Source organism: Onychostruthus taczanowskii, unplaced genomic scaffold (assembly GCF_017590055.1).
Source record: "Onychostruthus taczanowskii isolate IOZ18803 unplaced genomic scaffold, ASM1759005v1 scaffold7, whole genome shotgun sequence".
Classification (NCBI taxonomy): domain Eukaryota; kingdom Metazoa; phylum Chordata; class Aves; order Passeriformes; family Passeridae; genus Onychostruthus; species Onychostruthus taczanowskii.
Genome location: NW_024504786.1, coordinates 9828579 through 9842087, shown reverse-complemented (window position 1 = coordinate 9842087; position 13509 = coordinate 9828579). Strand labels below are relative to the sequence as shown.

The window sequence follows — 13509 nt, the reverse complement described above, 5'->3', positions numbered from 1 at the left end:
GTCACAGTCCTGCTCACATTGAAATACCTTTCTGAAGTGATAAATGAATTCTGAAGCAGCTAATAAACTTCATAGAGAACAGAAGCAGAGAAGCATGGAAGTGAAATCAGATCCAGCTGGGATTTGCTGCAGCATCAGAATACAAAAGCTCTGTGCTTCTGTTCCTCAAGTGCTGTCTTCTTGCTGTGGGCCTTGAAATAGTCCTTCCCAGTAGTTTACTTTCTGGGGTACAGCCATAATTGTTTTTTAATGCACAAGGTGTTTGCTGCTTATATTTGTGCCCTGCTGACTCACTGTGCTACCTCCCTTTACACATAGACTTGCAGCTCCAGCACTTGGCCTCCAACAGTTTCAGTGTGGTTTAGATTGGAGCTGCTCCGTGGCCTTACCCAAAGGGAAAGAAGAGTCCTTATGACCTGAGAGATGGACACAGCATCTCACAGTGAGCATAACAGGTCTTTATTAAACAAGACTGAGTAAAGAAAGAACACACCAAGTGAACAAGCAGAAACAAGGAGCTCTGTGCAGCTCTTCAGGTTCTCTGTCAGGAAAGGGTAGTTATCCTCCAGGCCAGACCTGGAGAAGATGGCATCAATACCACAAACAAAGTCCTCTGCTTTGGCTGAACAGAGAAGTACTTGTGTCCAGGAGACACGGCCAGCAGCAGCTCCACACAAGCCACCCAGCATTAAATAACATCTAGGGAAGGGCCTTATAAACCCTGTCTTCCCGAATATGGTGTGTGGATTTGTGCAGGGACTTGGAAGTCCTAGAAGGAATCCAGGTGGGGTGCCTGCAGCAGTAACAAATGTTGCTGTTCCCCGGGTCTGGTTCATCTCAGCTCATCTCTGATACGGATGCATTGAGGCAGATTTTATATTTGTTTTTATGCCACTCGGCATTTTTCCTGGAGAGATAAAAAAGAAAAAGCAGTGCAAAATCAGTAATATGAGAGGGCATTTGCTCAGGAGCACACAAGACTCCAACAATCCTGTTGGGCTTTTCCAGTTCCACTCCAGGCTTATTTGCTACAGCACCTTCCAGCTTCTGACCTACATGATCAATCTCTCACAAATTGGCATCTTTCTCTGCTGACAAATCTCCTTGACAATTCCTGTGTCCCTCTGCTATCCCCTTCAATTCTATTATTTTTTCATCCTTAGCAAGCCTTTTTCTTTGTCAGGAGGCTCCTACAGGAGTGGTCCTGACTGGACTTAGTCTCATAGAGGTTGCTGGCAGCAGCAGAACACAGAAGAACCCAGACTGTGTCCACTTCCATTTCACAGAGTCTATATCCCCTTCCCTGTAGCATTATTTACAGTCAGGGTGTATATTTAAATTACTAAGCCTCTCTCAGATTTCTTAATTTCTTGTAACCACATCCACCTCTTGGGCATTATTACTCTCACTGATACCAATCTCACATGGGAGTGTGTTCAAAGACATCTTATTGGCAGCTTACAGTAAGTGTAGAGTGCTAGACAAAATTAAGATGATCTGAAAAATAAACAGTGATTAAAGAGCAGCACAGAGGGATATTCAAAAAACACTCCTTCAGTGTCTTCAAACTGAACCAGAAAAAAAAAGGATAACTTCTGAAAGTTAAAATTATAGTGCAGCAGGACAAGAAAAGATTTGATAAGCAAAAGCCTAAACCAATAAAGATTATTAAACTTTCTCAAACATATCCATAGTGGGTCACTGTCAGCAATGAATGGACAGGTAACTGATAGATATCTTACAGTAACTGATAGATACTAACAATCAGGACACAAATACTGTTGGATACCACTCCAAAAGCAGCAGTGAACCGAACTGTATGGTTCACCCACATCTGAGACACTGTGAGTGGCTGTGGTGCTCCCAACCAGAAGAAGTGCATGTAAGAGTGAAAAGGATGATCCAAGTTATAATTTTCACACAAAGTCATATTAAAGAGAATAGGATTTAGCTAAAGGAAAAACACCTAAAATAGATAAAGGAAGGAGACATGACAGATTTCCAAAACATGAAAGCTAGTATGGAGAAGGTAACTGAGGAATGATTATTCGCCATTTCTCACAACACGGGTCAAAAAAGAAAAATGCAATAAAATTATCAAGCAAAATATTCAAACATCAAAAAGATTTTAAGCAAAATGTGATAAAGCTGTGGGACATACTGTCATAGGTGTTGTAGAAGTCAAAACTGTAATTCAAACAGGAACTGCAAAAATTAATGGCTCCTGGACCCAAAGGTATCAAACCAAACCCTGGCTTATAATCCCTAAAAAGCAACTGTGGTAAAGATATACTTTCTTCTTGTATCCTTTCAGCCTTGGCTACAGGCACTATCAGAGGCAGAATAGTGAGACTGACCTTTGCCAAAACCCACTATATCTGCCCTTATCAAGGGGTACCTTCCCCACCACACAGGCTGGACAAGTGCTCTCCTCACCAGTGCTCTCTGCTAGACCTACAGAAGTGACTGCCTCCCCACCCTGGATACAGTATCTCTGGGTGTTCAGCCAGCAATCACAGCAGGTCTCCTTTGTTACCAAATTACAGTGGAAATTACTTTCTAACTCTTACATAAATACATATTTAACTTAGGATCAATACTGTTGCTCAAGTACACATCTGAACAACAGTCATTATATACAGGCAAGAAAACACCAATTAGGATATCGGATATTCCAAATTGCAATTAAAAGAAACATTCTGACAGTGTAGGGTCAGCCTGCAGTCCCCCAGGCCAAACCCATTCCTGACAGCAGAGGATTTTTAAGTAGAATACTAGAATAGGGCAAGCCTGCAGTGATATCCCTGCAGAATACCTATTCGGCTTCTAACATATTGTGGCTCAGGGTCAAGGAATCAGAGTTCGTATCCTCAGGATTAGATGTTGACTGATTTTTCATCCAGAAGTCTATGTATTTACTTTTTCCATGTCATATAAACATCTGCCTGTCACACAGTAGGCAATGTGCTCTTATTTAGTGTAGTGTAATTATTTACACACAGTGTAATTATTTAGTATTCAGAAAAATATCTCCCATTTCTTCTAAATCTACAAGCCCACATTTTAATTGGTGCACTTTTACCAATCCTTCTATGTCATGGGAGACAATGAACAATCATTCCTCATTTGCCTGCTGTATATAATTTGGGTTTTATATGCTTTTAGTTTCTTCTCCCTAGCCCAAAGCTATGCCCACTGGCAGACAAGAGATCAGAACCACCCATAATGCAGATGTGGGTACCCAATGGATTTACAGAATAGCCTAAAGATACCCTGTTTCTCTGTTCCTTTTCTAGAAACTCCTAGCATTTAGTTTGCATTTCTGCCCCAACTGAATACCCAATTATTGTCTTTATAGAACTCTTCTATCATAGATGTATTTCACAAATTCAATTACCTAGGTTAGAGTCCAGGTGCTGGATGTGTAGTCGAATTTCTCTGCCTATTTGTATGGCATATTTCTATTACATGTATTGCACTTTATATTCAATGCAAATGTCATCTACTGCTGTAAAGCAAAGTCACTTTGTATAGGAAATCCTTCTAACTTTTTACAGAAAACTTTATTTTCTTATCTTACATAACTCATTACCATCAAACTTTTCCACTTTATTACCTACCCACAACTTAAATATCACAGGAAAACGCCCAGTACAGATCCCTGAAAACTACACTGTGATCTCTCTCCATATTGATTCCTATGTTCACTAAGTCTATTATTAAAATAGCGTTGCAGTGGGAGTTAAGAAGCTGAAGCTGGTTGGCTGGGATCCACCTCACCCTCTGAGCCAATTTTAAACAGGTATTACTCCTCTATTATAACCTGACTCATGTCGTTAAGGCCCGAAAGGAACCTCATACTTAGTCACATTTAACACTGGGGAAGAATCTCTACACCTGCATTTGTCTTTCTTGGTCCCTGGATTTCAACCCATCTCAGACATGGAACTTTACCTGGCTGCCCTGCTGGTGCCATCTGCACTCCTGCCAGCATTGGCTGCTGCTGAGCTGGTGCACCTGTCATTGGGACCTGCTGCATGCCTGCAGCACCTGCAATGATGGCACCAGCTCCCGGCTGGCCCGACTGCACAGACGCCCCCGAGCCTGGGGGTCTCCGGTTTGACAGCCCTTTCCCAAAGGCCACAGCTGCTACCAGGGCGTTGGTATCTGCAGGGTTGAAGGTCTGCTTGTTCTGCCGCAAACCTGTAAAAAAAGAAGTTCGTTTGGAAGTTATTTTTAGACTTGACAATCAGGTCTAAAAAGTAGCATAGCTGGTCCTGAATTTACTTTTCAGCTACTTCAGTGCACGCAATAGAGATGAGTTTCTTACAGGCTGTCCTACAAGAGTCTCAGCAAGGTCAAGGAAGCTGCAAAATCAATGGACACTGGTGATCCAAGAGCTTTTTCACTGAGAGCAGGGCATAATCTGTTCATGGAAGGAGGATAGAGTGAGCTAACCCCTCCATGCCCATAAGAAGCCACCACTAAAGGCTATTGCATGCTGAATCCTATGACAGGTAACACTGAGATTCAGGTAAACAATAGCAACACCCCCTTTTGGAAGCTCATAAGCAATGTGGGGTCTGCAAGTTTTTTTGCCACACATGCCCAGTTATACTGTTATTCCTAGATAGTAGACAGAACCTGTGCTCTGGTCCTGTGTCAAAGATGAGAGTAAAAACAATGCCACTGCCTTTCTGAGTAGTGTGTGGCACTCTTGGGAATAGTGAACACCACAACCAGAAAAGGCTGGCCATGAGCCTGAAGCACCCATTATCTAGACAGGATCACACAACATGGGAACTCCTTCAGAACATAGCTAAAGGGTTTCTCATTAACTGCTGCTGCATTTTCACAGCTATTTTTATTAATTAAAGTTGATTGGGATGCCTTCTTGGCAGATACTTATCACCTCCTCAAAGGCGGATATGTCAAAGGGCTGGAGTGACCTTCCTGCCATGCATAGGTCACGCAAGGAAGACACATTGCACCCAGAGGCTCCCTTCTCAAATTAGAGGGCTTGAGGACAGCCAATCTTGCATCTCCTGGAATATTTTCATTTGTGCTGCTCAGCTGTGTTTCCCATACTTCAGTCTCTCCAATACATGTATTTTGCCCTCTACTCTCTCTGCTTAAACCTTGTACCCCACTTCCACCTCAGTGACATACCTCCACTTTCAGATTCACGCTCCTCCTTACTGATTTTCTCCAGCAAATTTGAGCACATTTTGTTCAGACTTTGGATCTGTTTCTGCAAAAAGAAAACTGTCAGAAACTGCCAGGATACCTCAAATTCAGTACAAATCAGCAAGATAAATGAACAAGCTTTCCCTTCCCCAGATCCATGTAACCAAATATAAGGGGTTTGGTAGCTGAGCTTAGACTGCGCAATAGTAATGCAGGAGGGCACTGTGGAAATGGGATAGCCTTTGCCTCTGACTGGCTGGAAGGCACATCCTGTGAACAGCCAGAGCTGGATACCCTTGTGAAACTGTGGAGGAAACCAAACCTCAGCTACAGTCAGCTGGAGAAATCTCAGACAGGAAAGAACACAGAAGAAAAAGAAAACTGTCAAATGGAAGGGTGGAGGAAGCAGTTAAAGGGCATCTTGTGACCTAGAGGTAAGAGGCAGAAGTATCAAACCCTTCTTTACCTACCTGTGCTGCATCAGGGCTGATTCGAGCTGCATCTGTGATCAGCTGCTTCTCCTGCTCCTCCACCTCAGGGTCAGGCTTAGTTCGAAGATGGTCGGGCACCACTTCATGGCTGAACACCGGCACACGCCCCTCTGTCTGCCGCTGCAATGGTGGCACAAGCCTCACTCAGAGCCTCTTCCTCCAGCCCAGCACCAGGCAGCTCCAGACCAGGGCACAGGCCATGGTGCTGAACAAGGCTACAGGGAAAAGCTTGATCTGAGGAGCATTAGGAAGTTTCAACAACTTGTCTAGGAATTTGCACTGTGCCTGTTTAATAACAGCAACTTATTTATTAACAGCAACATCTCCTGTAAAGTGTATCCAGTGCAAGTGTTTGTAGGTGAAAACCCCACAGCAAAGCAGGTCTCAGACAGAAGCACTTCTTGCCCTTTCCTCCTTTACACCCAGAACTGAGGAATGCCCAGCTGAATACTCAGACACTCAAGCACTTTCTGATACTCAAGGGACATGTCTTACCATGATCTCCTCGTCGCGGTCTGGAGACAGCACTAGGGGGATGATCACCTGGTTTCGCAGCAGTGGCGTCTTCTCATGCTTTAGCACTTTATTCAAAGTGTTCAGCTGTCCTGAGAGCAATGCAAAGCTGTCCAGAACTGAAGGCCTGGAAAAGCAAATAAAGAAGACAGAACGTGGAAAGGAGATGCCACATAGAGCTTTTCTCTCTTCTTCACTCAAATGGCTGAGGAGCGAGGAAACAACACTACCAAGTCCTCAAATCAGTCTACTCCAGACAGTAAGCAGTAAAACCTATGGCTGAATATGCAGGTGTGGACAAACCCCAGCCCTAACTGGAAAAGGCTCAAATGCAGCAAATGCCTCAGGGACATTACAAGCAGTACCACTGAAAGTGGCAGTTGTGTGGGATTTCAGTAACACACACAGAAGCACTTCTTTCCTTTCACTACCTCTCCCAGTGAAACTCTGGAGCAAAGTCTAAGAAACAATTTCATTCCGAAGCAGTACAGCGAGGACAGAAAATGTTTATAATTTGGCTATCCAGACTAAGAAACAATTAAGCTAAACAACTGATAATCTTTTCAAGAAGGTCCTCTTCAGCTTAGTCTCTGTGCCAGATTCATCAGCTCTCCTGCCTTCTGCAGCACTAACCATAAATGTTAACTTGTCTGTGAAGCTTTGCTGCAGTGGCAGACACTAAGATACCATATAGTTCATTAAGCTGCAGCTATAACATCTTTATGCTCCATATTCTCCAGGAAGAGAATGCCATCTTGCAAGGCATCAAACTGTGTGGTAAAGCAGAATTAGCAAAACACAAAAGCTCAGTTTATATCAGAGCCACAAAAAGCCAGAAAAGGTCAAGAAATGCAGAAAGAACCATTCCTCATTTTATAATGTATGTGGGACTCTAAGGTCTTTCATCTGAGAACTTCTACTCACTGCAGATGCAAGTCTAGTTCCCATAAAATGTCTGGATTAAAAAGTGTTAGCGTGACTCTAATTACTCTACATCATGAAGCCAATGGATTTCAACTGGTTTTCTTGTGGAAGATGTGTAATGGTTCCTCCAGCACAAATGTAAAAAGAAAATTGAAACCTATTGACAAGAAGCTAATGTTCTTTAATTAATCCTGTGAGCCAAGTCTGAAGAGCTCTGGCAGTGATCAGCAGTGAGACACTTTACCATGTGAGTCGGTCATACTCGTTCTCCAGCTTGTAGATAAAACTGACCAAGGAGTTCTTCAGGTCAGCCACCTGACTGATGAGTGCCTCCAGGGTCAGCTCCAGCTGCTTCTCCTCTCTCTAAAAAAAGGCAAGACAGACAAGGGAGGAGGACAAAGACTTTGTGAATCCACACCCATGCATCCATGATCCAATCTGTTCCACAGACAGCCTCCTTTTCAGAGGAAGCAGAGGCATTGCAGATAAAAATCCTATTATTTCACACTGACCCCTTTCCCTTGGGTCAGACTACTTAGGCAAGATACTTGTGCCTGAGACAAACGCTTGGCCAGCTGTCCTGCTAAAGATTTAGATGAGTGTCTGAAGACATCATCACTTACACCTACTTTTCACCACATCAGGCAAAGTCATCAAAACTAGCTCACGCCACCTTTGTAAGCCACTTAAGCTAACCCAGATCAAAGATGATTAGCATTCCCTCAGCCTTTTCTGAAGCAGCTGTGGGTGCTGTGATGTCTTCATCCAAAACAGTCTTTGCAAAATGAGTACCAGGACCCTGGACTGCTGAAGACTCCAGTTTGCCCCATTCTTTACTTTCTTTCTGCCCATGTGACACTTCCAGCTGCCAAGGAAACTGGCAGCTCCTCCTGGCCTTGTGTCCCATGGGCTGCAGGAGGCCCTGCCCTGCTGTGACACCGACTGGCACCGTACCCACAGTACTCATCTCCTTCCTTTTGCAGGGATTACATTGTTTAAGAAATCTTCCCCACTGACATCCCCTTCCGGGTGAGGGAGGATGGTGACAGACAAAGTGTCAAGACTGGGGATGTGTTGCTGAAGACACCAACTCTTGCAAAATCCCTCTAAACTCTTATCTATTCTAACTTACTCATTCTACAATATTGTGCAAAACATAATTAAAGTCCCAGCCCTAAGGAACTGCTCGTGTAAGTTGAGAACTGTACAATAATCCATGAGGAGGGTGGGACAAAGCAATCAAATAATAGAAAGGGAATACCGATTGGAAAAGCAGATATAGCGTGACTCACACTGTTGGCACGCTTGCTATTGGGTTTGTTGTTGCTCTGTTCAAATACACTGGCCCAGTGTAAGCTTCGTGGAGACATTATCAGGCACCTTCCATGTTCATGAGAACACAACATTATTCTACTTTATTTGTACTCTGACAAGTCGGTAACCACTGATGGGACTTCATTTCACTTTAAACACCTTAAAACAAACAGCTGAATCAACATTATTAAAATCCGATCCCCAGTCCATGGAGTGGACTCACGAACAGACTGCTGCTGGCTGTTCCACCTAGAGATAAAAGCACTCTCCTTCATCTTGTAACAGGACTAGTCAGTTCCTGTCCAATTAAGAAATGTGCCTGCAACAGTTTGTGTGCACTGTGTTTGTGCAAGGAGGTTAACTACTGCCTGTGTTACAAGCCGGGCTGGTAGCCAGCGTTTCACTGCAGAGGTGCCAGGCATATGCACCCAGGGCAATTCCCCTGGCCCCCTGCCTGTGCTTATCCAAGAAGCCTCACGAGGATGAATGAAACCCCATTGCACAAGGAGCACTCTCACGGCAGCCGTGACTCCAACCCTCCTTCCCCAGGCTCTTTCCAAAGCCATCAGGAGCTGGAGGCAGATGTAAGCAGTGCAATAAGCACACAGTAACACTGACCAGCGATTCCAAGGAATGCTGTGCCTCTCCAAGAGGACACTTTTAGCAGTTTGTTAGCAATGTTAAATTGGCCCGAGGTAGTAAAGGTAGGGCTTATGGTAGGGGTTCTGAAGGACCTCCTGGTATGGAGCAACTGAGAGGCAAAGGTGAAATTCAGAGTAGGTAAAGGTAAAACAATGCAGGCAGCAAAACAAAGAAGAAAAAAAAATCCTGACTGGCAAAACAAAGGGAGAAAAAAACCCCATGAATTTCTGTACACAATGACATTATCTGAGCTGATAACGTTGTAACTCAACAGATCTCAGTATTATCTGAGGGTAACCCATGAAAACATCTGCCCAATGTGGAAAGGCAGTCAGGGAAGTAAAAGCAACCACAGGAGTCACTAGGAAAGCAACAGAAACTAAGCATCATTATGTCACCACATAATGCTCCTTTGCGTCTGGAATATTACATGTCACTCTTGTTCCCCCAGCTGAAAAGGAATAGAATAAGAATATGTACTGGTAAAGGCAACGAGGATGATGAATATTCATAGTTAAAAAAAACAAAAACAAAAAAACCCCAAAACAAAACAAAGAAAACCCCAGTGAAAAAGCAGTAAAAAGACTGGTATGACTAAGTGGCTGAAACAAGGAAAGAAAATGTAACAATCCCTATAAACGAGGAATAGCGGGACAACCGGTTTTCACTTTCTTTTCCAGCGGGACAACCAGGACATCTGTATGAGGCCAGCCGGCTGCGCTCTCAAACAACCCAAAGGAGGTGGATCTTTACAGCCTGTTAACCTGCCCTTAATGCTCTCTTCTTTGGATAATGCGGATGCTACAAATGCACAGCACTTCATAAAACAAAAACATTAACATTTCATTCAAGCGGGACCGGGGCACTCGGCCGCACACCCGCTCACCCCACAGCCGCACAGCAGCGAGGGGCTGCTGCACAGGAGAGCATCGCTCGAGGACGCGCTCGGCTCCCGTCCAGGCCGCCCGGCCCCGGGCGCGCCCAGGCGGCCCGACCCCGCTACACTCCGCTCCCCCGGCCCTCACCTGCATGGCGGCGATGGCGGCGACGATGGCGGCGGCGGCCCCGCCCCGTTGTCCCGGGAGAGCCGCACTTCCGGGGCGGGGCCGCGCGGACATGGCGGCGGCTGAGAGGCCCGACGCCGAGCCGAGCCGAGCCGAGCCGAGCGCGCAGGGGACACGGCCGCCATGGGGAGCAGCGGGGCCGGGGCAGCCCGGGGTGAACGGCGGCGCGGGCGCTGTCCGGGGCTGCTCCGGGGTGACCTGGGCCGCTGTGCTCCCGCCGCAGGTGGAGGAGGCAGGGCACGTGTTCCTCCTGATGAAGAAGGACTACCGCATCTCCCGCAACGTGCGGCTCGCCTGGGTGCTCAGCCGCCTGCACCAGGTGATCCGGGCCGTGCCCGAGCCCGAGCTGGTGAGTTGGTGCTCGGGGCTGGATGGTGTCCCCGGGCTGCTGCTGCACCACTGCAGAGCATTTGAGCCTTTCTTTGGTTCTTCCTTTGGTGTGGCTTGATGTTCTCTCATGTACCATTTGCTTGTTCTGGCAGGGGAAGTCAGAAAATGAGCTTGATGTTCTCAGCATCCTGCCTAATGGGTGGCAGCCAGACGAGCCGGTCCAGCCCAGGCCCTACCTCCTGGTCCCCTCTACACGGGTCACCTTCCTGGCCCGCCAGTACCGATTTGTGATTGAGCTTGATCTGAGCCCTTCCACGGGGATTGTGGTAAGAGCAGAAACTGCCTCTCTCTGGGGTGTTCTGCACAGAAACAGAAACACATTTCTATTTGCTGAGAAAAAGTTTATTGCTCTCAGTGTCAGTCTGAACTTTTGCAGAAGTCTTGCTTTTCCTGGGAGGGAGCCATGCCCCTGGCTGGGAACTTAAATGGCAAACCTGTTTCTCCATTGGATGCTTAACGTGTGACTTCTGTTTACAGGAGCTGTCACTTTAATCCAGCTGCCATTGCAGAAGGATGTTTGCGGTTGGCTCTGGGCAGTGGGACAACCAACACTGAGACTGAAGGTCCTAGGAGATGAAAAAGCTGTTCCCTTTCTCTGTTTCTGTAGGATGACTCAACGGGGGAGATAATTTTTGATGAAGTGTTTCATGCCCTTTCCCGATGCTTGGTGGGATTGTTGAGACCCTTTCGTATCCCTGGTTCAGACATTATCTACCAGCCAGAAATCTTTGTCACCATCCAGGTGTATTCCTCCATCATTGGCCTGCAGTCCCACCAGGTAAAGTTCAGCTCTCCCTTGGCACGGCGTGAGCAGCTCGCTGTGCTCTGCAGGTGTCCTGTGAGCACAAGGAAAGTGGGGCAGGTGGGCTCTGCTGTCTGTTGTGCTGCAGGCTTGTCTCACTGAAACACGTGGCCTGGCGTGATGCAGAAGTTGTGTGAGCAACTTCTCCTTCCTGGGCAAGAAGCAGATTTTCTCTGGAGAATGGTGCCCTCAGGCATGATCTTAGAATTGGGCCACAGGGAATATTTGCCTCATGTCGAAAGTGTGCTTATTGTTGTTGTTCTTGTTTTGTTGTTTGGGGGTTGGTTTTGTTTTTAAATTCTGTTGATTAATTCTTTTTGCCTGTTTTAATTGGCTTGAAGCATTCAAGAAGAACTTGTCTGCCTGTTCCAGCTCCATAGCAGTGGTTAATTCAAAGACAATTGCCTCTTCCTACAAACCTTGTTCTTTTTGTACTGCTCTGAATTTGCTTCTTCTTGCTGGAGGGAGCAGCTAGTCCCAGTATTGAGATTTATCAGTAAGATTTTACTTGTGTCATGGCAGGTCTGTTTAATAAATTCGAGTCTGGTTTATGGGGCCAGTGTTGTTTTTGAAGTTCATCCTTGATCTCTTACACCACCATAAACACATAAGTCATGTGAAAATACTGTAAGGTGGATTTCATCCCTTTGCTAAGACCAGGGGAAGTGCGTGGTAACAGGAGGAGCCTGGTAGTCTGTGCTTGTTCCCTCCCTGCCTAAGCCTTCTGCCAGGGTTTGTGTTGTACCTGAGGAGTGTGGCCATCACTTTGGTCTGTTCTGAGGTGCTGCTGGAGTAAGTGTAGCAGGAATTTCTCCATTTGCCATTGATGTTTCATGTGTCGTCTTGTCCAGCAGTCCTGCAGACCCTCATGCTGTGCTTCAGTTTCTCCCCTATTTACACTATATTGAGCACCCTGAAGTTGCTACATTTTTTTCCTTTGGACCTCCCTAAATTCCCAATTTGTATATGAGGCCATGAACTGTGATCTCTGGGAACAACTGGATAATTCTGTTTCATTTATGGAGGAAAAGGCATATGTGTGTATTGCTCATCCAGGAAAGACTCTCTGTGGTGATCACTTATTTCTCCTGTGTCACTGTGAGGTCTTGTCCACATGAGGCTGAGGGATGTGGATAACATGCAGCACCCCAGCAGTCTGCTGAGTCTTTGTCTGCATGTTGTATCTTCTTTGCATCTGGTTGTGGGCAGGGATTGCCTGTCACCAAGGTGACATCTGTAAACACAGGTGTCATGCCTGTCACCCTGGGGAGTTTCTGTGGTGGCAGGCTTACTCTGTCACGTCACTCAGGCTCTTTTGTAATGTCCACTCTAATTGTTTCTTTATTTTAATTTGCTGTTCCACTTGGAAGATAATTTGATCAGTCTATAGGTAAGGTAGATTAGAACAAACAGGCCTTCCTTAGAAGCATCAGACTACGGTTTGTAACAATGATCCCACATCACTTTCTCCTAATAACTGCTTATCCTGGAGAAAGTCAAATGAAGAAGTTCCTTTCCCAAGAAGGAGATTCCCCAAAGTGTCATGTAAGTGTCTGCTGTGGCATGCACAGCAATTGCCATGAGGCACCACTGCTCACAGGCAGTTGCTTTTGAGCAGCAACAGAGAGAAGTGGCTTTGCTGTACTGTGCTTTGTCAGGGACATGTTTGACCTTTACTGTGCAGAACTGTGTTCCTGTGTACCATCTTGGGGGCTGGTGCTATAAAATCTTAACTTGATGACTGACATGTGTGTCCTTGGGCCAGGTGCTGTTCCAGGGCTGTCAGCTGGATGAGACGAAGCGCGAGGCCTTTCTGCACCAAGTTTACACACAGCTCTGTGCCTTTGAAAATAAAGTGGCAGAGATGCTTCAGCAACAGTATGAACCCAAACCACAGGTAAGGAGGGCAGAGGTAGCTGGGCTCTCTTGGCTTCCTGGAGATGTGCACTCTGAGGCCCCTCTGAAGTGGGGTGGCAAGAGGAAAAGCAGCATAGGTGTGCAGAAGGAACAGTGAAGGAGTTGGTGAGATAATGTTGTGGGATCCAGCAATGAGACATGAACACTGAGGAAGCAGAACCATTAAGTGTTTAGAAGGACTGGTGAGGATGGTGCCTTCCCCAAAGTTAATGTGCTGTAAGACAGCCTGGCTGTAGATCATGGGAGAAATGGTAGGATGTGCTTT

At 45.9% G+C, this 13509-nt stretch overlaps 2 protein-coding genes across 8 annotated transcripts in view; one reads left to right on the top strand and one right to left on the bottom strand.

The window, feature by feature from the left end:
- Nucleotides 1–443: 443 nt before the first annotated feature.
- Nucleotides 444–10483, bottom strand: MED8 (mediator complex subunit 8). The gene is made up of 8 exons (XM_041421305.1): nucleotides 10354–10483; nucleotides 10097–10212; nucleotides 7360–7478; nucleotides 6174–6318; nucleotides 5658–5798; nucleotides 5170–5251; nucleotides 3955–4203; nucleotides 444–907 (listed from the first exon to the last, which is right to left on the bottom strand). The coding sequence occupies exons 2-8, from the start codon at nucleotides 10187–10189 to the stop codon at nucleotides 843–845; spliced, it is 894 nt and encodes a 297-aa protein (XP_041277239.1). The 5' UTR covers nucleotides 10190–10212; nucleotides 10354–10483; the 3' UTR covers nucleotides 444–842.
- Nucleotides 10172–13509, top strand: part of SZT2 (SZT2 subunit of KICSTOR complex) — a 54275-nt gene continuing 50937 nt past the window's right edge. For all 7 annotated transcript variants that reach the window (XR_005953897.1, XM_041421304.1, XM_041421301.1 and 4 more), the window contains exons 1-5: nucleotides 10172–10212; nucleotides 10354–10484; nucleotides 10618–10791; nucleotides 11133–11303; nucleotides 13093–13224. Coding sequence is in view for 6 of the 7 variants with exons in the window: in XM_041421304.1 (XP_041277238.1) it covers nucleotides 10188–10212; nucleotides 10354–10484; nucleotides 10618–10791; nucleotides 11133–11303; nucleotides 13093–13224 (633 nt within the window). In the remaining variant the exon portion in view is untranslated. The remainder of the gene's footprint in view (nucleotides 10213–10353; nucleotides 10485–10617; nucleotides 10792–11132; nucleotides 11304–13092; nucleotides 13225–13509) is intronic.

Excerpts from the sequence above, each read along its gene's own strand:
- MED8 (XM_041421305.1), bottom strand. The coding sequence starts at position 10,189 with ATGTCCGCGCGGCCCCGCCCCGGAAGTGCGGCTCTCCCGGGACAACGG. Across the intron at positions 6,319-7,359 it reads GAGTATGACCGACTCACATG|GCCTTCAGTTCTGGACAGCT; the intron begins GTAAAGTGTCTC and ends TTGCTTTTCCAG. Across the intron at positions 4,204-5,169 it reads GCGTGAATCTGAAAGTGGAG|GTTTGCGGCAGAACAAGCAG; the intron begins GTATGTCACTGA and ends CTTTTTTTACAG.